This window comes from Cherax quadricarinatus, chromosome 23, assembly GCF_038502225.1.
Source record: "Cherax quadricarinatus isolate ZL_2023a chromosome 23, ASM3850222v1, whole genome shotgun sequence".
In the NCBI taxonomy this organism is placed as follows: Eukaryota; Metazoa; Arthropoda; class Malacostraca; order Decapoda; family Parastacidae; genus Cherax; species Cherax quadricarinatus.
In genome coordinates this window covers 26,759,802-26,783,038 of record NC_091314.1, presented here as the reverse complement: position 1 = coordinate 26,783,038, position 23,237 = coordinate 26,759,802, and the positions used below count along the sequence as shown (strand labels likewise).

The window sequence follows — 23,237 nt, the reverse complement described above, 5'->3', positions numbered from 1 at the left end:
AGAAGAAGGGAAGTAACCCCAGAAAAGGACTTGCTACCTCAAGTCCTAATGGAAGGGGATTCCCCTTCTAAACAGTAAGAAGATAATGCTCTCCCCTCCTCCCATCCCATCAATCATCACCAGATCTTCAATAAAAGTAAGTGTCATGTAATTGTGCATGCCTTTTTCAGTTTGTGTGTATTAAAATTAACATTTCATGTGGTAAAAAAAATTTTTTTTCATACTTTTGGGCGTCTTGCACGGATTAATTTTATTTCCATTATTTCTTATGGGGAAAATTAATTCGCATAACGATTATTTCGCATAACGATGAGCCCTCTTGCACGGATTAAAATCGTTAACCGGGGGTCCACTGTATTGAGAAGGACGACAAATTCGATCCCATGCTTCAGAAATGTTACCAATGAGGATGGACTGAGGGCATTGAATCTACACTAAAGGCATAGAATTAGGGGGGATATGATTGAGGTGTATATTTGGAAAACAGAGAGAGAGTGGGTGAGATGTTATCAACAAATTTTGTTGAAAATAAGAAAAAGTTTTTGAGTGAGATTAACAAGTTAAGAAAGCCTAGAGAACAAATGGATTTGTCAGTTAAAAATAGGAGAGGAGAGTTATTAAATGGAGAGTTAGAGGTATTGGGAAGATGGAGGGAATATTTTGAGGAATTGTTAAATGTTGATGAAGATAGGGAAGCTGTGATTTTGTGTATAGGGCAAGGAGGAACAACATCTTGTAGGAGTGAGGAAGAGCCAGTTGTGAGTGTGGGGAAAGTTCGTGAGGCAGTAGGTAAAATGAAAGGGGGTAAGGCAGCCGGGATTGATGGGATAAAGATTGAAATGTTAAAAGCAGGTGGGGATATAGTTTTGGAGTGGTTGGTGCAATTATTTAATAAATGTATGGAAGAGGGTAAGGTACCTAGGGATTGGCAGAGAGCATGCATAGTTCCTTTGTATAAAGGCAAAGGGGATAAAAGAGTGCAAAAATTATAGGGGGATAAGTCTGTTGAGTATACCTGGCAAAGTGTATGGTAGAGTTATTATTGAAAGAATTAAGAGTAAGACAGAGAATAGGATAGCAGATGAACAAGGAGGCTTTAGGAAAGGTAGGGGGTGTGTGGACCAGGTGTTTGCAGTGAAACATATAAGTGAACAGTATTTAGATAAGGCTAAAGAGGTCTTTGTGGCATTTATGGATTTGGAAAAGGCATATGACAGGGTGGATAGGGGGGCAATGTGGCAGATGTTGCAGGTGTATGGTGTAGGAGGTAGGTTACTGAAAGCAGTGAAGAGTTTTTACGAGGATAGTGAGGCTCAAGTTAGAGTACATAGGAAAGAGGGAAATTATTTCCCAGTAAAAGTAGGCCTTAGACAAGGATGTGTGATGTCACCGTGGTTGTTTAATATATTTATAGATGGGGTTGTAAGAGAAGTAAATGCGAGGGTCTTGGCAAGAGGCGTGGAGTTAAAAGATAAAGAATCACACATAAAGTGGGAGTTGTCACAGTTGCTCTTTGCTGATGACACTTTGCTCTTGGGAGATTCTGAAGAGAAGTTGCAGAGATTGGAGATTGGTGGATGAATTTGGTAGGGTGTGCAAAAGAAGAAAATTGAAAGTGAATACAGGAAAGAGTAAGGTTATGAGGATAACAAAAAGATTAGGTGATGAAAGATTGGATATCAGATTGGAGGGAGAGAGTATGGAGGAGGTGAATGTATTCAGATATTTGGGAGTGGACGTGTCAGCGGATGGGTCTGTGAAAGATGAGGTGAATCATAGAATTGATGAGGGGAAAAGGGTGAGTGGTGCACTTAGGAGTCTGTGGAGACAAAGAACTTTGTCCTTGGAGGCAAAGAGGGGAATGTATGAGAGTATAGTTTTACCAACGCTCTTATATGGGTGTGAAGCTTGGGTGATGAATGTTGCAGCGAGAAGGCTGGAGGCAGTGGAGATGTCATGTCTGAGAGCAATGTGTGGTGTGAATATAATGCAGAGAATTCGTAGTTTGGAAGTTAGGAGGAGGTGCAGGATTACCAAAACTGTTTTCCAGAGGGCTGAGGAAGGGTTGTTGAGGTGGTTCGGACATGTGGAGAGAATGGAGCGAAACAGAATAACTTCAAGAGTGTATCAGTCTGTAGTGGAAGGAAGGCGGGGTAGGGGTCGGCCTAGGAAAGGTTGGAGGGAGGGGGTAAAGGAGGTTTTGTGTGCGAGGGGCTTGGACTTTCAGCAGGCATGCGTGAGCATGTTTGATAGGAGTGAATGGAGACAAATGGTTTTTAATACTTAACGTGCTGTTGGAGTGTGAGCAAAGTAACATTTATGAAGGGGTTCAGGGAAACCGGCAGGCCGGACTTGAGTCCTGGAGATGGGAAGTACAGTGCCTGCACTCTGAAGGAGGGGTGTTAATGTTGCAGTTTAAAAACTGTAGTGTAAAGCACCCTTCTGGCAAGACAGTGATGGAGTGAATGATGGTGAAAGTTTTTCTTTTTCAGGCCTCCCTGCCTTGGTGGGAATCGGCCAGTGTGATAATAAATAAATAAATAATTTGGAAAACAGGAATAAATAATGAGGATGTAAATAACTTGCTAAAAATACCTAACGAAGAATGTTTTTCAAATGTAAAAAACAAAAAGAAGCTCTACGTTTTTTTACATACTTTCAAATGTTGAAAAAGCGTAGATCTACGTTTGGATAGTTTAAGGGTTAAATAGTATGTAGGAAAGCACTGATTTGGTAATAAAGTTGTGGTTGAGTGCAACATACTCACAAGTAGTGTCATTGAGGCAAAAACCTTGTGTAGCTTTAAAAATAGGTTAGACAAGTGCATGAGTGGGTGGGTGCACATTGGACCTGCCTGTCATGGGCCTGTAGGCCTGGTGCAGTGCTCCTTCCTTAACATCAGGCCTACACCTTCACCCATCTCCCATAGTTGCCTCACCCTAACTCTCCCTCCATACTTCCTTTCTACTCATCACCATGCTTTTATGAACCTCGCCCCATGCTTAACACCCATCACTCTTCCGAATACTTGCCCTCACCTGCATATCCTCACCCACCTGCCTTTACCCATCTCCCTAACAGGGCATATCTGACAGTATGCTCCATTGTCACATGGGATATACAATGCATGAAGGAAACATGGAGCAGCAGCAACAGCATACACTCTTGGGCCACTCTCTCTCCCCTTTGCTCAGAACTTCACTCGCCCTTCTTCGCCTAGTACTGTAGTCACTGTCTTGCATGCTCCCACCCACAAGCGCATAAGACAATAGACTCACCCTGAGGCTTACTGAGACGCAGAAGAAATAACATGGTGCATGCCACATTTTCCTCTACATTTTGCAACCATGTTATAATGAAAAGTTGTTAACAGATCACTTGTTATCCAACGATCTACTGTATACTGTAATAATAAATCATTGAAATAGAATTTTTGTCAGCTGTTATATGCATCCCTATGACACGTTTAAAAAATTTTCCTACTCATTCAGCTCATCATGTGACTAGAAAGCTTTGGTAATCACATGATTATCCAGGCTATCACTGCAAGTCACAAAAAAGGCAGTCGTCTTTTGTTATAGTTATGTAATAATAATAATAATATAATTCATCTCTCCATTTTTTCTTTACAGAATGACACACATATTGACTTTAAAATCATGAAGATCTTTGCAGAATTCTACATAACATTGCTGGGGTTTGTGAATTTCCGACTTTATCACAGTCTGAATATCCACGTCTTTTGTTATAGTTATGTAATAATAATAATAATATAATTCATCTCTCCATTTTTTCTTTACAGAATGACACACATATTGACTTTAAAATCATGAAGATCTTTGCAGAATTCTACATAACATTGCTGGGGTTTGTGAATTTCCGACTTTATCACAGTCTGAATATCCACTACCCACCCAAGCTACAAGACATGGTGAAAAGTAAGCATTATAAATTGTAATACCCTGGATTAATATGGCAAACCCTCAATATAGCAGTCTAATGGAGAATTGTCTGAATGTCCATTAAATTAGAATAATGTTAAAAATGGCAAAAAAAAAAAAAAAAATATGTATACTGATATAGTACTGTACCCATAAAATAAGGAAGTTAAAGCATGATTTATCCAGTGAATTGTCCATTATTTTGAAAATACCTGTCCCCTTCTACATACATAACATGCACTGGCTCTCTCACCAAAACATTGCTACAAGCTTCCCTTTCCTACATGTGTAGGTTATTTGTGTATTTTACTGTGCTTTAAGATGGTGTTTTATGATGTGTGTCAACCTTATGTCAAAATCAGCTTGTCAATACAGCCTCTCCTCACTTAATGATGGAGTTCTGTTCCTAAGGCCATGTTAGTAAACAAATTCATCACTAAGTGAGGAGCATACTGTAATGGTGGTAGGCTTGTGTCAACCATCTTTAATATTGTTTTAATGTTACCTTTCCACCATTTATAACATTTTGGTATGTTTAAATGTTTATACAGTAGTGTACTGTATATTGTAATAAACAGAATAGAGGAAATCAGCTCTGATATACATTATTTAGGTATGCATGCTGGTCAGAGAGCCCATCGTAAGTCTGAGTCATTGGTAAACGAGTACGTCACTAAGGGAGGAGAGGCTGTACAGTATTTTAAACATAACACTGCAAAACAATCACGTCTCTGTCATTTGGCAGTTGTCAGTTTTAGTTTACTGGAGAGTTAACCCTTCCAGGGTTTTCGACGTACTAGTACGGCTTACGCACTAGGGTTATTGACGTACTAGTACGCCTAAATTCTAGCGCCTTCAAATCTAATGAGAGAAAGCCTACATATGAAAGAATGGGTCTATGTGGTCAGTGTGCACAGTATAAAAAAATCCTGCAGCAAACAGTGCATAATGAGAAAAAAAAAAACTTTGATCGTGTTTTTGGATTAAAACAGTGACTTTGCACTGTATTTTCGTATGGTATTTATGGTTGTATTCTAGGTTTCCTGGTCTCATTTTATAGAATGGAAGATATATTACAAAAATTGATATTATTTTGACTGGTTTCACAATGAAAAGTACCATGAAATTGAGCTCAAAGTAGCAGAAATGTTCAATTTTTACCAAAGTTCAAAATTAAACAAATCATGCCAAGCATCCAATACACGTCAACTGGTGAGTCTAATAGTCTTTCACAAGTGCACTGATATTATTTATACCATTTCTACATTAATGCAGTGTTGCAACCCCTGAATGGGTTGCAATATATATAATGTATATTATGATTATGAATATAATGTATATTACCTTTTCATATAATTTTATACTGCTTATATTTGCGATAATAGCTAAATCGTGAATATATTGCTTTATAATATTATTTGACTTAGTTACCTGTTGTTAGGTAGGATGTAACACATATATTATGTGCTCAAAGTTCAAGTCTTGATTGTCTAACTACTGTAATTATCGCTCTTTGCTCGTTTCCCTGTCGGCTTCTTGCTGGGCAGCAACCCACGGAGCTATCACGTGATCGAGGGGGGGGTGCCCTCACCTCGCCTGAAGTATTCAGTCTGGTCTAGACTCGCTGAGTGGTTGGACGTATTCCAGACAAAGTGCCTAAATCTCCCTTATAGGCCCTTGTTGGAAGATCGTCTCTAGCTTTCTTGTAGGTTCTGTGAGAGACTGTTCACAGAACATTGTATAGACTTAGTGATTTTCGACGTTGTACTGAGGTTGTGTGTCGCATAGACACTCTAAACAACTCATGTCCTGAGCTGTAGCTTCTGACCTAACTTGTACTGGTATCTGTGTATTATCACAGTCGGGGATTTTCTTATGCTGAACTTAGATTCAGTAGTATGGGAGTTTTGTGACTTTTGTGGAGGATCTGCAGATAGTCCCTACTTAGTGTCGTTATATTATCTCCTTGTTCCTGATTCTGTGTCGCAGTTGCTTGTTATATTGCTATTGGGCTTAGCATTCTTTTTATTGTTCAAGCAGACTGTTCTGATTGCCAGTTGGTCAAGAAGTTAGTTTATTTGAGGACTTTGTCAGTCACTTGTTTAAGTCTAGTTGAGTCGTGAGACATAGTGAACTACTAAGAGCACTTACACACAAACTTACTTGTACATATTTGTAATATCTTATTAAATGTTAATGTACCAGACGGTACTTAAGAATTATAAATGAGATATGTGCTTTCAGCACAATACTATTGTATACGAGAGAAGTGATTATTATTATTTTGATTATTATTAATTTGATTTACTTTGATAATATACCTCTAGACCATACTTAATAAATTTATTAAATTTTAATTTCTCTAGTTAGTAGCCTACCAGTTGTAATCCTGAAGCACTATTGAATCATACTGAATTCTAATGGATAATTGGAAAAGGATACTGACTAATTGTTATGAAAACCCAGTAACAGGCTGGATGCTAGATGGGTAGTCCTTTCTAGTATTCACTGGAGATCTCTAAGCTTTTTGAATCACGTTTTTTGTAACAAATGGGGGCCTGTCCGGGATGCTCTTGATCCAAGGTGTTGGAGAAATTGTCCAGTTTGACATACTAGTAACTCTATGATCAAACACTTAGAGTACTTTCCTAATCTGAAGACATGGAGTTTAGTCTTGTACAACATACCAGGTGGATGTATGTACCTGACTGAGTTTCTTGATCCAAGGAGATGGAAATACTGTTGATGAGCTCTAGCTCTAAGACGACCAACACCAAAATTCCTATTAGGATTATAGTTTCCCATAATCACTCTCTCGTAGTACATTTATTTTCGTGATGTATGCCAAAGTGAAACAGTTAATTGATACTCTGACTTTGTCTGAGTTAAGTACATTAAAACTTCAGATGTGTTGGCGAGTAGCCACATATCTCGGTGTGACGTATAACAGGGATTGCACCGCAGAAACTGTCAGAGCATTAATTAAAGATATATTGTTTCCTGCTCATACAGAGATGTCTGATTATGATTCAGATTCAGAAAGCCTAGTGTCACAATTAGGAAGTATGACTCTATTTGATGAAGTAGAAGAAAGAGCAACTAAGGCAGAAGTGTCTGAGCCTAGTGTAGCTCAGTTCTCGCTCACTCCTTCCCTCACTGACACATTAGTACAGAGTATAGCTCGTAGTATGACTAAGCCTCACGCTAGTACTGTGTATGCTACACCTGTATCTACTTATCATAGACCAGATCTAGACACTCTAGGGATGGTTGAATGAGGTGTCCGACCTAAGGGCCGTCCAGACCATGTTAGGTTCCTTACTCCTCCATTACCCACTGGTCCTATCTCTCAGGAACAGTTTGAGAGGTTTGAACGCCTCATTATGTTGCAGACTGCACAAATAGAGGCACAGAGGAAATTGAATGAAATGATTTCCAGAGAGAAAATGTTCGTCTTGGAAGACAACAGACTGATAGATCACAGGACACATTTAATGTGTAGAAAGCTGCATCCATGGTTCCTAAGTTTTTTGAAAGTGACTTAGACACCTATTTTGATGTGTTTGAGAACCAGGCACGTGTTATGAACTGGCCACGTAAGCACTGGGCTACCTTGTTGCACACAGCTTTGACAGGAAGAGCTCAAACTTGTACTGCTACTTTACCATTTGCCAAGTACATTAGTTATGACGCTGTCAAGCTAACTATTCTAGAGACATATAACTTGTTACCTGTAAGTTATCAAAGCGCATTTCGTACGTTACAACGACGACAAGATCAAACTTGTGTAGAGTTTGCTCGTGAGAAAAAAGTTGCATTTGAGAGGTGGTGTAGGTCTGCCAAGAGTAACAACTACGACAGCCTTGTTCAGTTGTTACTACATGAAGAGTTTAACAAAACTGTATGTCTGCTGACATACAAGAATATCTGATCGATCATACTACCTCAGATATTCTGGAAACTGCAGCATTAGCAGACAATTACGAGATTTCTCAAAAACTTGTACGTACTAAAACACAAAGAAACAAGGTAACTAAAGATTGTCCTAGAAGTTGGCAACCTAAATCAGCTGCTCATTGCCGGCCTGATGTACCTGCTACTGTAACTTCTCGTACCTTTACCAGGAAAACTCACAATCCTGAATCTGTCTCTGTGGCTAGACAGAAATCTGATATCGAGAAGAAGAAAGTTAAATGTACCTATTGTAACAGAAAAGGACATGCTAGAGAGTATTGTTATAAGTTGGAAAGAGATGCGAGAGACAGTCGTGCGGCTGGCGCCCCCACTCAAGTCGTATCCTCTTCCGAGCAACAAAGGCACCAAAATCCTAGTAATATCTCTGATCCTACTGTTTTAGATAATATTACTCAGGACAGATGACTAGCGTTAGAAAGTGTATCTGACGAAAAGATTCGTTCAGCGATGAGTCCTTACTTTTCGAGAGGTAAAGTAGGATTTGACGAATCACATCTGACTGAAATAATTACTTTCAGAGACACTGGCAGTTATCTCACGTTATTAAGAGAAGATGTACTGCCCATAACTGATGATACCTATTGCAGGATAGATGTATTGTTAGAAGCCTATAGAGGGGCTGTTATAAAAGTACCTTTGCACAGAGTTTACATTGAAACAAGCTATTATACTGGTTATATTTCAGTGGGTATATCCAGTGGTGTATTTCCCATCAGGTCAGTGGACTTGTTGATAGGGAACGATATCCTTCATGCTGGTATATGTAAAGAACCACTTGTGATTGATAATAACACTGATGATAATTATGCCATTGAAGCTTGTAGAGAGAAACCTATTTTATTTCCTCTCTGCACAATTACTAGAGCTATGTCAAAGATACAACAACCATCCTTGTCTCCTGTTGAGTTAGTGGATGACAATGATTTGGGCTTGAATATGTTGTTTAGTGACGCTCTGCGCCCAGGGTCATTAACACCAACTCCTCCCAGTCATCAACCTAGTCAGGACACTACTGACGTTAAATTTCTAACTCATGATGATTTAATCAAGGATCAGTTTGTTGATCAGTCACTGGAAAGACTGAGAGATATAGCAGTTACTGAGAGTGAAGCAAAGGATCTCGATAATTGTTACTATTATAGTAATGGTGTACTGATGGAGAAAAATACATGTAAGTTGTCAGCTGATAGTGTTTCCACCACAGTCAAGCATCTCGTAGTGTTACCAGTTACATTTGGTGAACAAGCCATTGATTTTTCTCACAATAGTCCCATTGGAGGACATTTGGGTGTCAAGAAGACACTCGGTAAATTGGCAAAACATTTTACTTGGCCAAAGATGAAGGAAACAGTAGCTAATCATGTGTGACATTGCCACGTGTGTCAAGTGACAGACAAGCCAGCACACACACCTCCACCTACACCTCTCACTGTGTTCATTAGTAGCAAAGTTCAGTTCATCTGGACTAGACATTGTTCAGACTCGTTCAAAAGGTTGAAGCATCTGCTTTCCTCTGCTCCAGTGTTGAGTCCTAATTTCAATCTTCCCTTCTTTTTACGTATAGATGCGAGTGTTATGCAGTGGGTGCTGTGCTGCTCCAACAGTCAACATCCACTGATATTCTCCATCCTATATGTTACTATTCATCTAAGCTCAACCGACACCAGAAAAATTATGCCACTATTGAGAAAGAGGCTCTAGCTCTTGTGGTGTCCTTTGAACATTTTGACGTGTATTTGGGCACTTCCCCATTTTAAATTAACGTGATTTTAATGCCCAAATACCTTTTGTTACTTGCTATGTCAAATTCAGTAAAGTAACTTAATCCCTCCAGCCCATATTAACTACATATACTCATGTCTAATTATTATATTTATATATTCATATATATATTATATTTATATATATTATTTATATATAAGCGACTATTGGCAGAAAGGTGGGCTAGTGCAAAGATGAGTAGTGGGGGGTTGAAGAGGGTTGGAATAGTTTTAAAAATGCAGTATTAGAATGTGGGGCAGAAGTTTGTGGTTATAGGAGGGTGGGGGCAGGAGGAAAGAGGAGTGATTGGTGGAATGATGAAGTAAAGGGTGTGATAAAAGAGAAAAAGGTAGCTTACGAGAGGTTTTTACAAAGCAGAAGTGTTATAAGAAGAGCAGAGTATATGGAGAGTAAAAGAAAGGTGAAGAGAGTGGTGAGAGAGTGCAAAAGGAGAGCAGATGAAAGAGTGGGAGAGGCACTGTCAAGAAATTTTAATGAAAATAAGAAAAAATTTTGGAGTGAGTTAAACAAGTTAAGAAAGCCTAGGGAAAGTATGGATTTGTCCATTAAAAACGGAGTACGGGAGTTAGTAGATGGGGAGAGGGAAGTATTAGGTAGATGGCGAGAATATTTTGAGGAACTTTTAAATGTTGAGGAAGAAAGGGAGGCGGTAATTTCATGCACTGGCCAGGGAGGTATACCATCTTTTAGGAGTGAAGAAGAGCAGAATGTAAGTGTGGTGGAGGTACGTGAGGCATTACATAGAATGAAAGGGGGTAAAGCAGCTGGAACTGATGGGATCATGACAGAAATGTTAAAAGCAGGGGGGGATATAGTGTTGGAGTGGTTGGTACTTTTGTTTAATAAATATATGAAAGAGGGGAAGGTACCTAGGGATTGGCGGAGAGCATGTATAGTCCCTTTATATAAAGGGAAAGGGGACAAAAGAGATTGTAAAAATTATAGAGGAATAAGTTTACTGAGTATACCAGGAAAAGTATACGGTAGGGTTATAATTGAAAGAATTAGAGGTAAGACAGAATGTAGAATTGCGGATGAGCAAGGAGGCTTCAGAGTGGGTAGGGGATGTGTAGATCAAGTGTTTACATTGAAGCATATATGTGAACAGTATTTGGATAAAGGTAGGGAAGTTTTTATTGCATTTATGGATTTAGAAAAGGCATATGATAGAGTGGATAGAGGAGCAATTTGGCAGATGTTGCAAGTTTATGGAATAGGTGGTAAGTTACTAAATGCTGTAAAGAGCTTTTATGAGGATAGTGAGGCTCAGGTTAGGGTGTGTAGAAGAGAGGGAGAATACTTACCGGTAAAAGTAGGTCTTAGACAGGGATGTGTAATGTCACCATGGTTCTTTAATATATTTATAGATGGGGTTGTAAAAGAAGTAAATGCTAGGATGTTCGGGAGAGGGGTGGGATTAATTTATGGGGAATCAAATTCAAAATGGGAATTGACACAGCTACTTTTTGCAGATGATACTGTGCTTATGGGAGATTCTAAAGAAAAATTGCAAAGGTTAGTGGATGAGTTTGAGAATGTGTGTAAAGGTAGAAAGTTGAAAGTGAACATAGAAAAGAGTAAGGTGATGAGGGTATCAAATGATTTAGATAAAGAAAAATTGGATATCAAATTGGGGAGGAGGAGTATGGAAGAAGTGAATGTTTTCAGATACTTGGGAGTTGACGTGTCGGCGGATGGATTTATGAAGGATGAGGTTAATCATAGAATTGATGAGGGAAAAAAGGTGAGTGGTGCATTGAGGTATATGTGGAGTCAAAAAACGTTATCTATGGAGGCAAAGAAGGGAATGTATGAAAGTATAGTAGTACCAACACTCTTATATGGATGTGAAGCTTGGGTGGTAAATGCAGCAGTGAGGAGACGGTTAGAGGCAGTGGAGATGTCCTGTTTAAGGGCAATGTGTGGTGTAAATATTATGCAGAAAATTCGGAGTGTGGAAATTAGGAGAAGGTGTGGAGTTAATAAAAGCATTAGTCAGAGGGCAGAAGAGGGGTTGTTGAGGTGGTTTGGTCATTTAGAGAGAATGAATCAAAGTAGAATGACATGGAAAGCACATAAATCTATAGGGGAAGGAAAGAGGGGTAGGGGTCGTCCTCGAAAGGGTTGGAAAGAGGGGGTAAAGGAGGTTTTGTGGGCGAGGGGCTTGGACTTCCAGCAAGCGTGCATGAGCGTGTTAGATAGGAGTGAATGGAGACGAATGATACTTGGGACCTGACGATCTGTTGGAGTGTGAGCAGGGTAATATTTAGTGAAGGGATTCAGGGAAACCGGTTATTTTCATATAGTCGGACTTGAGTCCTGGAAATGGGAAGTACAATGCCTGCACTTTAAAGGAGGGGTTTGGGATATTGGCAGTTTGGAGGGATATGTTGTGTATCTTTATATGTATATGCTTCTAAACTGTTGTATTCTGAGCACCTCTGCAAAAGCAGTGATAATGTGTGCATGTGGTGAAAGTGTTGAATGATGATGAAAGTATTTTCTTTTTGGGGATTTTCTTTCTTTTTTTTAGGATCACCCTGCCTCGGTGGGAGACGACCGACTTGTTGAAAAAAAAAAATATATATATATTCACAGTATTGATATGTGTGTAAGGAGACAGAAGCTGAGTGATGAGTGGGTAGTGTTGTGTGGGCGATGTTACTGCGTGTGGCGCAACACTGTCCTGCCGCAGACCCTCCCCCCCTCACTACGCACCTTAAGCTGTTTCATACTCAGATGTCCATACTGCCTCGCATTCCACAACCACTACTTATGAGTGGAATGCTGTCTCCTGTCTATAGCACAATACTATTATGCTTGTCTACGCTATGCTGTCTCTGCACTGATGTACATAACCACGAGTATGCAGAGATATGATACTGTGTACTGCCCTAATACTAGTGGCATAACTTATAGTGAAACAGACACTGTTAAATTATAGAAGTGCTTGGCACAAGAGTGACTCTGATTAATGTTTATATTAAATTGTATTGATATGAGTAATCAGTAACAATGTGAAAGACATTAATGCAGCTCCTAGTGCGACCGTTTGTTGTGTTGGGGGGGTGTTGCAACCCCTGAATGGGTTGCAATATATATAATGTATATTACCTTTTCATATAATTTTATACTGCTTATATTTGCGATATTAGCTAAATCGTGAATATATTGCTTTATAATATTATTTGACTTAGTTACCTGTTGTTAGGTAGGATGTAACACATATATTATGTGCTCAAAGTTCAAGTCTTGATTGTCTAACTACTGTAATTATCGCTCTTTGCTCGTTTTCCTGCCGGCTTCTTGCTGGGCAGCAACCCACGGAGCTATCACGTGATCAAGGGGGGGGTGCCCTCACCTCACCTGAAGTATTCAGTCTGGTCTAGACTCGCTGAGTGGTTGGACGTATTCCAGACAAAGTGCCTAAATCTCCCTTATAGGCCCTTGTTGGAAGATTGTCTCTAGCTTTCTTGTAGGTTCTATGAGACTGTTCACAGAACATTGTATAGACTTAGTGATTTTCGACGTTGTACTGAGATTGTGTGTCGCATAGACACTAAACAACTCAGGTCCTGAGCTGTAGCTTCTGACCTAACTTGTACTGGTATCTGTGTATTATCACAGTCGGGGATTTTCTTATGCTGAACTTAGATTCAGTAGTATGGGAGTTTTGTGACTTTTGTGCAGGATCTGCAGATGGTCCCTACTTATTGTCGTTATATTATCTCCCTGTTCCTGATTCTGTGTCGCAGTTGCTTGTTATATTGCTATTGGGCTTAGCATTCTTTTTATTGTTCAAGCAGACTGCTCTGATTGCCAGTTGGTCAAGAAGTTAGTTTATTTGAGGACTTTGTCAGTCACTTGTTTAAGTCTAGTCGAGTCGTGAGACATAGTGAACTACTAAGAGCACTTACACACAAACTTACTTGTACATATTTGTAATATCTTATTAAATGTTAATGTACCAGACGGTACTTAAGAATTATAAATGAGATATGTGCTTTCAGCACAATACTATTGTATACGAGAGAAGTGATTATTATTATTTTGATTATTATTAATTTAATTTACTTTGATAATATACCTCTAGACGATACTTAATAAATTTATTAAATTTTAATTTCTCTAGTTAGTAGCCTACCAGTTGTAATCCTGAAGCACTATTGAATCATACTGAATTCTAATGGATAATTGGAAAAGGATACTGACTAATTGTTATGAAAACCCAGTAACAGGCTGGATGCTAGATGGGTAGTCCTTTCTAGTATTCACTGGAGATCTCTAAGCTTTTAGAATCGCGTTTTTTGTAACATGCAGTAATCTGCATAACAGTAAATCTTGTATTTTTTGTAAGAATAAAATTCAAAGTGGAAAGCAAAAGAAATATAAGAGGGGCCTAGGGACATGACTAACGAACAGAGAACTTGTTATTTTAGTGCCAGGAATGTCTTTCTTGTTTATTCTGGATCCTATTTGGAAATTGGCATCTTCTGAAATTTGTGTGAAATTGGCAAAATTGCCAATTTCTAACCACTTTATTGGATAGTTGAAATTGGTAAATGGGTGGTTTCTTGTACTCATTCGATAGAAAAAAATGGAGTTCTAGCAAAATAAATATGATTTTTGTCGACTAGTACACAGGAATTGGCCAAAAATAGGGCTCAAAATGGGCGGAATCGCCGATGCGTAAACATCAGCGAAACCGCTAACTTCGCGAGGGCATAATTCCGTAAGTTTTCCATCAAATTTCATGCTTTTGGTGTCATTATAATTGGGAAAAGATTCTCTATCATTTCATAAGAAAAAATAATTTTTTATCCGAAAAATTTTCAACCCTGAGATTAAGTTTAGGAGAGGGCCTCTCAACCCTGAAAGGGATAATCTCCAGTATTTTAAAGTTAATTATTTGTCTCTCTATCATGGCAATGTGGTGTATGGCATACAATGCCATCTATTTAGTTTAATTATGTATAAGTGGTAACAGAGATTACCTCATTGGTTGTCTTCCACCAAGGCAGAGTGAACCAAACAAGGAAATTCATTTACCATAATTCATGCAAATGCCATCTTGCCAGAAGTGTGCTAACTTCACAATTAAGATGAATATACATATAAAAATACAGCAGTGTACTTTAATGGTTTATTTCATTTAAAAATATATTGCATTTTAGGTAAAGGGAAGAAAAACAGGAATGAAATCATATCAGAACATGTAGCATCATTAAATGCACCACTGCTGAGAAACAAGGTAGATGATGATGATGAAGAGGATGGCATTGACACTCACCTTTTGGTAAGTTTTAAATACAGAGCATCTTTTGTCACTTTCTTACCTTGTGTTGCCTTTGATTATATTGTACCTATTTTTTTTTTATTGTAGTTAGGGTAATATTTTGCACACTTTTCAATCAACACCATTCTTGTATTATTTTTGATGACATCTTTAGTAGGTCTCAGTTTAAGCTTTACTATCATCAGCTGCATTCTATTAATCTTGTATTGGAACCTATAATTCTTGAATGGTCAACATATTTATTCCATCTCAGTCTGCATTTTCTTGTCACGTTTTTCTTACATTTGCACTTTATGTTGTTTAGGTGTGTGCCATGTCTGTTATTGATTTGATTACTTTATTATGCACCCTATATATATACTCATCCTGTGGGTATTAGCAATTTTATATGCATATAATAATATGAGTATTAGTCAAAAGATTGTAATTACAGTGGTCCCTCGTTTATCGTCGTTAATCCGTTACTAGAAGTGCAACGATTATCGAAATAGACGATTTTCGAATCAATTTTCCCCATAAGAAATAATGTAAATACAATTAATTCATTCCTGACACCCAGAAGTATTAAAACAAAAAAAAAATTTTACATGAAATATAGATGTAGTACATAAACAATACAATGGGACATGATGAATGAAACATTAACAGCATAACACTTACCTTTATTGGCGATTCTTCTTAGTGTATGGAAGACTGGAGGAGGAGAGAGATTGGATTAGTTACTGTTTGGAAGGGAAATCCCCTTCCATCAACACCTCAGGTACCAAGTCCTTTTCTGGGGTTACATACTTCTCTGTTTCTTAATGCCACTAGGACCAGCTTTAGAGTCAGTGGAGTCCTGTTTAGCAAGAAAAGTGTCCAGAGAGCTCTGTTTCTAGCATCTCTTTAAAACTTCCCTAAAATGGGCCAAGACTCTGTCACTGTACAAGTTGCCGATATGGCTTGCAACATCCTTCTCAGGGTGATGTTTCTCCATAAATCCTTCCATCCTACCCCACATTTCAAAAATCTTCTTAATTTCTGAAGAAGGCACCTTCTTCCATCTCTCTTCTTCCTCCTCTGCAGCAAGATTCTGAGCTGCAATCTGTTGCTCTTCCTGTTGAAGCTCTTGCAGCTCCTCAGTGGTTAGCTCTTCGTTGTGGTCCTCCACCAACTCTTCCACATCCTCCAAACTCACATCCAACCCCATGGAACTCCCCAATGCCACAGTAGATTTCACAATTGACATAGGTTCATCAGGGTCAACCACAAACCCTTCAAAATCCCTCTTGTGGACACAATCTGGCCACAATTTTCTCCAAGCAACAACAGCTTCCTTGATTTCCTTTTTCTTTGCCACAATGGAAGATATGGTTGTATGGGGTTTGTTATGCATCCTGACCAGTTCGGCCACATGTACACCACTTTCATATTGCTCAATGATGTTTTTCTTAAATTCAGTCGTATTTCTCACCTTCTTTACCAAAGGCTTGGCACTAGGAGCTTTCTTTGGAGCATGTTAGCTTATTTAGCACTTGCAAGCACTAAAATGAATCGAATATTATGAAATATTTCATATGAACAAGTGAGGGGACCGTTGCTCACTGGTAAACAATGGCACACTGGCTGGGAAGGGAGGCCGAGGCGGCTCAGAGCCATGAGTACGAGTCCAGGACGAACGACGATTAGCGAGTCAACTGACCATTTGCGAGCCAATGTTTGGACGAAAATAACGCGACGATTTCCGAAAAGGACGACTATCGAGCCCAACGATTATCCAGGGACCACTATATTATTTAATTAGTAAAGGGGGTTTGATCTCAAGGATCTGGTTAAGTAAGCAAGCTATGGCTGTGATGAGTTTATTACAAGATTAAGGTTTTCAGTTATAGAATTTGTAGTGGAAAGTACAGTGGTCCCTCGTTTTTCGTAATTAATCCGTTCCTGGAGCCGTTACTATAAACGAAATTTACGATTTACGAATCAATTTTCCCCATAAGAAATAATGTAAATACAATTAATCTGTTCCTGACACCCAGAAGTATTAAAACAAAAAAAATTTTTACATGAAATATACATTTTATTATTTTTTTTTTATTATCACACTGGCTGATTCCCACCAAGGCAGGGTGGCCTGAAAAAGAAAAACTTTCACCATCATTCACTCCATCACTGTCTTGCCAGAAGGGTGCTTTACACTACAGTTTTTAAACTGCAACATTAACACCCCTCCTTCAGAGTGCAGGCACTGTACTTCCCATCTCCAGGACTCGAGTCCGGCCTGCCGGTTTCCCTGAACCCCTTCATAAATGTTACTTTGCTCACACTCCAACAGCACGTCAAGTATTAAAAACCATTCGTCTCCATTCACTCCTATCAAACACGCTCACGCACGCCTGCTGGAAGTCCAAGCCCCTCGCACACAAAACCTCCTTTACCCCCTCCCTCCAACCTTTCCTAGGCCGACCCCTACCCCGCCTTCCTTCCACTACAGACTGATACACTCTTGAAGTCATTCTGTTTCGCTCCATTCTCTCTACATGTCTGAACCACCTCAACAACCCTTCCTCAGCCCTCTGGACAACAGTTTTGGTAATCCCGCACCTCCTCCTAACTTCCAAACTATGAATTCTCTGCATTATATTCACACCACACATTGCCCTCAGACATGACATCTCCACTGCCTCCAGCCTTCTCCTCGCTGCAACATTCATCACCCATGCTTCACACCCATATAAGAGTGTTGGTACAACTATACTCTCATACATTCCCCTCTTTGCCTCCAAGGACAAAGTTCTTTGTCTCCACAGACTCCTAAGTGCACCACTCGCCCTTTTCCCCTCATCAATTCTATGATTCACCTCATCCTTCATAGACCCATCCGCTGACACGTCCACTCCCAGATATCTGAATACATTCACCTCCTCCATACTCTCTCCCTCCAATCTGATATCCAATCTTTCATCACCTAATATTTTTGTTATCCTCATAACCTTACTCTTTCCTGTATTCACTTTTAATTTTCTTCTTTTGCACACCCTACCAAATTCATCCACCAATCTCTGCAACTTCTCTTCAGAATCTCCCAAGAGCACAGTGTCATCAGCAAAGAGCAACTGTGACAACTCCCACTTTGTGTGATTCTTTATCTTTTAACTCCACGCCTCTTGCCAAGACCCTCGCATTTACTTCTCTTACAACCCCATCTATAAATATATTAAACAACCACGGTGACATCACACATCCTTGTCTAAGGCCTACTTTTACTGGGAAATAATTTCCCTCTTTCCTATGTACTCTAACTTGAGCCTCACTATCCTCGTAAAAACTCTTCACTGCTTTCAGTAACCTACCTCCTACACCATACACCTGCAACATCTGCCACATTGCCCCTCTATCCACCCTGTCATACGCCTTTTCCAAAACCCTAAATGCCACAAAGACCTCTTTAGCCTTATCTAAATACTGTTCACTTATGTTTCACTGTAAACACCTGGTCCACACACCCCCTACCTTTCCTAAAGCCTCCTTGTTCATCTTCTATCCTATTCTCCGTCTTACTTTTAATTCTTTCAATAATAACTCTACCATACACTTTACCAGGTATACTCAACAGACTTATCCCCCTATAATTTTTGCACACATAATTTTTGTACATAAACAATACAATGGGAAATGATGAATGAAACATTAACAGCATAACACTTACCTTTATTGGAGATTCTTCTTAGTGTATGGGAGACTGGAGGAGGAGAGAGAGGGGATTGTTTATAGTTTGGAAGGGGAATCCCCTTCCAGCAACACCTCAGGTACCAATTGTTTTTCTGGGGTTACTTGTCTTCTCTGTTTCTTAATGCCACTAGGACCACCTTGAGAGTCACTGGAGTCCTGTCTCACAAAATAACTGTGGAGAGAGCTCTGTTTCTGGCATCTCTTTAACACTTTCCTAAAATGGCCCAAGACTTTGTCACTGTACATGTTGCCAACCTGGCTTGCAACAACCTTGTTAGGGTGATGTTTCTCCATAAAGCTTTCCATCTTACCCCACATAGTAAAAACCTCTTTAATTTCTGAAGAAAGCACCTTCTTCCATCTCTCTTCCTCCTCCTCCTCCTCCTCCTCCTCCTCCTCCTCCTCTGCAGCAAGATTCTGAGCTGCGATGTGTTGCTCTTCCTGCTGAAGCTCTTGCAGCTCCTCAGTGGTGAGCTCTTCGTTGTGGTCTTCCACCAATTCTTCCACATCCTCCAAACTCATATCCAACCCCATGGAACTCCCCAGTGCCACAATTGATTTTACAACAGACATAGGCTCATTAGGGTCAGTCCCAAACCCTTCAAAATCCCTCTTGTCAACACAATCTGGCCACAATTTTCTCCAGGCAGAGTTCAAAGTCCTGGTAGTCACTCCCTCCAAAGCCATACCTATAAGGGTTATGCAGTGGAGGATGCTGAAGTGTTCTCTCCAAAATTCCCTTAGGGTCAAGTGAGTGTCTGTGGTCACAGTCAAGCACCTGTGGCACATTGCTTTTGTGTAGAGTTTTTTAAAGTTTGCAATGACCTGCTGGTCCATGGGCTGGAGGAGAGGAGTGGTATTCGGGGGCAAGAACTTTACTGTGATGAACCGAAACTCCTTGAAAATTAGGTCATCCAAGTTTGGAGGATGAGCAGGTGCATTGTCCATTATTAACAGGCACTTGAGATCCAATTTTTTTTCCAGGAGATACTCCTTCACACTAGGGCCAAACACTTCATTGAACCACTCAACCAACGAAAATTTCCCTCGTGACCCATGCCTTACTATTAGATTTCCAAAACACACACAATTTACTCTTCATAACATTGTTTTTCCTGAACACTCTGGGATTTTCAGAATGGTACACTAGTAATGGCTTCACTTTGAAATCCCCACTAGCATTAGCACAGAACATTAGCGTCAGCCTGTCTTTCATAGGCTTGTGTCCTGGCATTGCCTTTTCCTCTTGTGTAATGAAGGTCCTCTTTGGCATTTTCTTCCAAAAGAGGCCTGTTTCATCACAATTGAACACTTGTTCAGGTTTCAGTCCTTCAGCCTCTATGTACTCCTGGAATTCATGCACATATTTTTCAGCCGCCCTGTGGTGCGAACTGGCAGCCTCACCATGCCTTACCACACTGTGTATGCCAGTACGGTTCTTAAATCTATCAAACCAGCCTTTGCTGGCCTTAAATTCACCCACATCACCACTATTTGCAGGCAATTTCTTTACCAAATCTTCATGCAACTGCCTAGCCTTTTCACAAATAATCGAAGTCATAAGAGTATCTCCTGCTAATTGTTTCTCATTTATCCACACCAATAATAACTTCTCAACCTCTTCGAGTACTGGTGATCTCATTTTTGTCAGCATATTTACCCCCTTTGCAACAACAGCATCCTTGATTTCCTTTTTCTTGGCCACTATGGAACATAAGGTTGTGTAGGGTTTCTTATACATCCTGGACAGTTCGGCCATACTTGTACCACTTTCATATTGTTCAATGATGGTTTTCTTAAATTCAATCGTATTTCTCACCTTCTTTACCACAGACTTGGCACTAGGAGCTTTCTTTGGAGCCATGGTAACTTATTTAGTACTTGCAAGCACTAAAATATGTGGAATATTATGAAATATTTCGCTGGAGCACGTGAGGGGACCTTCGCTCACTGGTAAACAATGCCAGACTGGCTGCCGCCCCGGCTCACGCCATGGGTACACGTCCCGGATGATATGACTCGTGAGTCAACCTATGAAAAGCGAGTCCATGTTCATACGAAAATACCCCTATGATTGGCGAAATTTACGATTGCCAGGAACTACGAAAAGCAGGGGGACCACTGTAATGGTAATGTTTTTGGTAATTTCTTCAAAGCTTCAAGAATGCAATGAATACACTAATTACAAATACAGATTGTTGGTAAAATTACCAACAATATGTTAGGTAAAAGGACACAGGTACAGCTAATGTGTCACTTTATTGTGGCAATGTTTCACTCTCCAGGAGCTTTCTCAAGCTGTTACAAACAATACAGAGACACAGAGGGTATATATAGGTACAGAGTGAGATGCAAAGCATAATATAATCATTGTAGGTAGTAGTAGTAGTATGATTATATTATGCTTTGCACCCCTCTCTATACCTTTATGTACCTTCTGTGTCCCTATATTGAGAGCGAAATGTTGCCACAATAAAATGTCGTGTTAGTTGCACTTGTGTCCTTTTACCTAACAAATGCAGATATACCTATCCAGTAGGCAGTAGGTTACAAGTGTGTCAAGGGATTTGGCAAAAGGAATTAATTGTAAATTAAATAACTTATTGCAGGATGAGGATACAGATCAGCTGCAGGCAGCAAGAGAGGAGGCATTAAAGAAGAAAAAGCAGCAGTGTCTGTTCAAGGGTCTGAAGTTCTTCTTAAATCGTGAAACAAACCTGGAGTCTCTTACTTTTGTCATCAGAGCATGCCAGGGACAAGTATGTTAATTATTACTACGTTACCAGCCCAAATTTATTCTGTGACTGGGTAGTAGGTTGATTATCAGTAACCACCCTTGGAGGTACAGTGCTATTGTCCTGCCATATGAGTGTGAATTGGAATCTTCTTATATATTTTGTACTCTAGCAAGATTGCTGTGTTTTGAGGGTGTTGAGATACTGCTGCTGACTCCACCATTATGGTTGGCATAGCTGGCACCTACTGGACTCGATCTGCCTGAAGCTCTTATCGTACCTACCCTTAAAATCTTCCCCACCACCTCATCCTATTCAATCAAATTTGAATCAGCCTGAGACTACTAAAGAAATATTTTGAGATGTCCCTGTGGATAATCTGTGTGTTTTGCTTCCATCTTTGTTCCTCAATTCCTGGTTCCCTTTGAACAGTTTGTCTTTGTTTTTCCAGCCAGTTTACTCCAGGATTTGGTTATCAAGTTCTTTCCCCCTATTCTCCTTTCTTCTAGGGTCAACAGGGTCAGTTCATGGAATTTTTCTAGGTATTACATTAATCTGAGCTCCAGGATAAGTCTTTGTGCAAACCTTTGAACCTTTTGCACATGCTTTATCAGGAAGGAGTTTCTTGCTGTGCTGCTTACTCCAGGTTAGCCAGCTTGAATCCTGGAAATGGGAAGTACAGTGCCTGCACTTAAAAGGAAGGGTATGGGATATTGGCAGTTTGGAGGGACATCTAAACTGTCGTATCTGAGTGCCTCTGCAAAGACAGTGATTATGTATGAGTGATGGTGAAAGTGTTGAATGATGATGAAAGGTTTTTCTTTTTGGGTCACCTTGCCTCGGTGGGAGATGGCTGACTTGTTAAAAATAAAAAGTGGAGTGAGTAGAGACGAATGGTTTCTGGGACTTGATGAGCTGTTGAGAGTGTGAGCAGGGCAACATTTTGTGAAGGGATTCAGAGGAACAGGTTGGCTGGACTTGAGTCCTGGAGGTGGGAAGTACAGTCCCTACACTTCAAAGGAGTGGTTTGGGATATTTGCTGTTTAGAGTGACATCTAAACTGTTGTATCTGCACGTCTCTGGCAAGACAGTCATAGTGTGAATGATGGTGAAAGTGTTCCCCTTTCTCTGGGTCATATTTCCATGGTGGGAAATGACTGACGCATTAAAAGAAAAAAAAAAGAGGATGTGCTAAATATTTACACTGCAATTTTGTGCACTAGCATTCTACATCATGCTTCTGTGAGTCTCCTTGAAATGACACATAATTGAATAGTAATGTTAAATAATAGACCACTTCCTTTTTGGCAGGTTTCCTGGGATGAAAGTACTGCTGAAGGAAGTACGTACCCTGTGACAGATGAATCAATTACACATGAGATTGTGGATAGACCACAGAAGACACAAAAATATTTATCAAGGTATTGGTTAAATTTCAAGATTTTTACCGACCTATCCTTATAATCGAGTTTATGTAACCTATGTTTTTTCATGTTATTTAGAACCTTACTATATTTTGTATAGTAATTGATGAATGCCTGAGGATATTTACTGTTGCTCTTATATATGTATTTGTGTACTGTATTGTAGATTTTTTATAGCATAGTATAGCTCTGGTGGCAACATTAAACAAATTTGATGCTGGGTATATGTAGTAATCTGATTTTAATGTCAGGTAAACTATAATGCTACATTCAGTAGCATTCAAAAGATTTAGCTTCAATGTTTATGACTGTTATGATGCATTTAATCCTAGCTGAAATGATATGCTTAATATCAAAGAAACTGTTTCAATAA

The 23,237-nt window shown here is 39.5% G+C and overlaps 1 protein-coding gene across 1 annotated transcript in view; it reads left to right on the top strand.

The window, feature by feature from the left end:
- Positions 1 to 23,237, top strand: part of LOC128685567 (pescadillo homolog) — an 86,541-nt gene that overhangs the window by 30,352 nt on the left and 32,952 nt on the right. The window contains exons 5-8 of the mRNA XM_070088031.1: positions 3,803 to 3,938; positions 14,873 to 14,994; positions 21,315 to 21,464; positions 22,752 to 22,861. Coding sequence (XP_069944132.1) covers positions 3,803 to 3,938; positions 14,873 to 14,994; positions 21,315 to 21,464; positions 22,752 to 22,861 — 518 coding nt within the window. The remainder of the gene's footprint in view (positions 1 to 3,802; positions 3,939 to 14,872; positions 14,995 to 21,314; positions 21,465 to 22,751; positions 22,862 to 23,237) is intronic.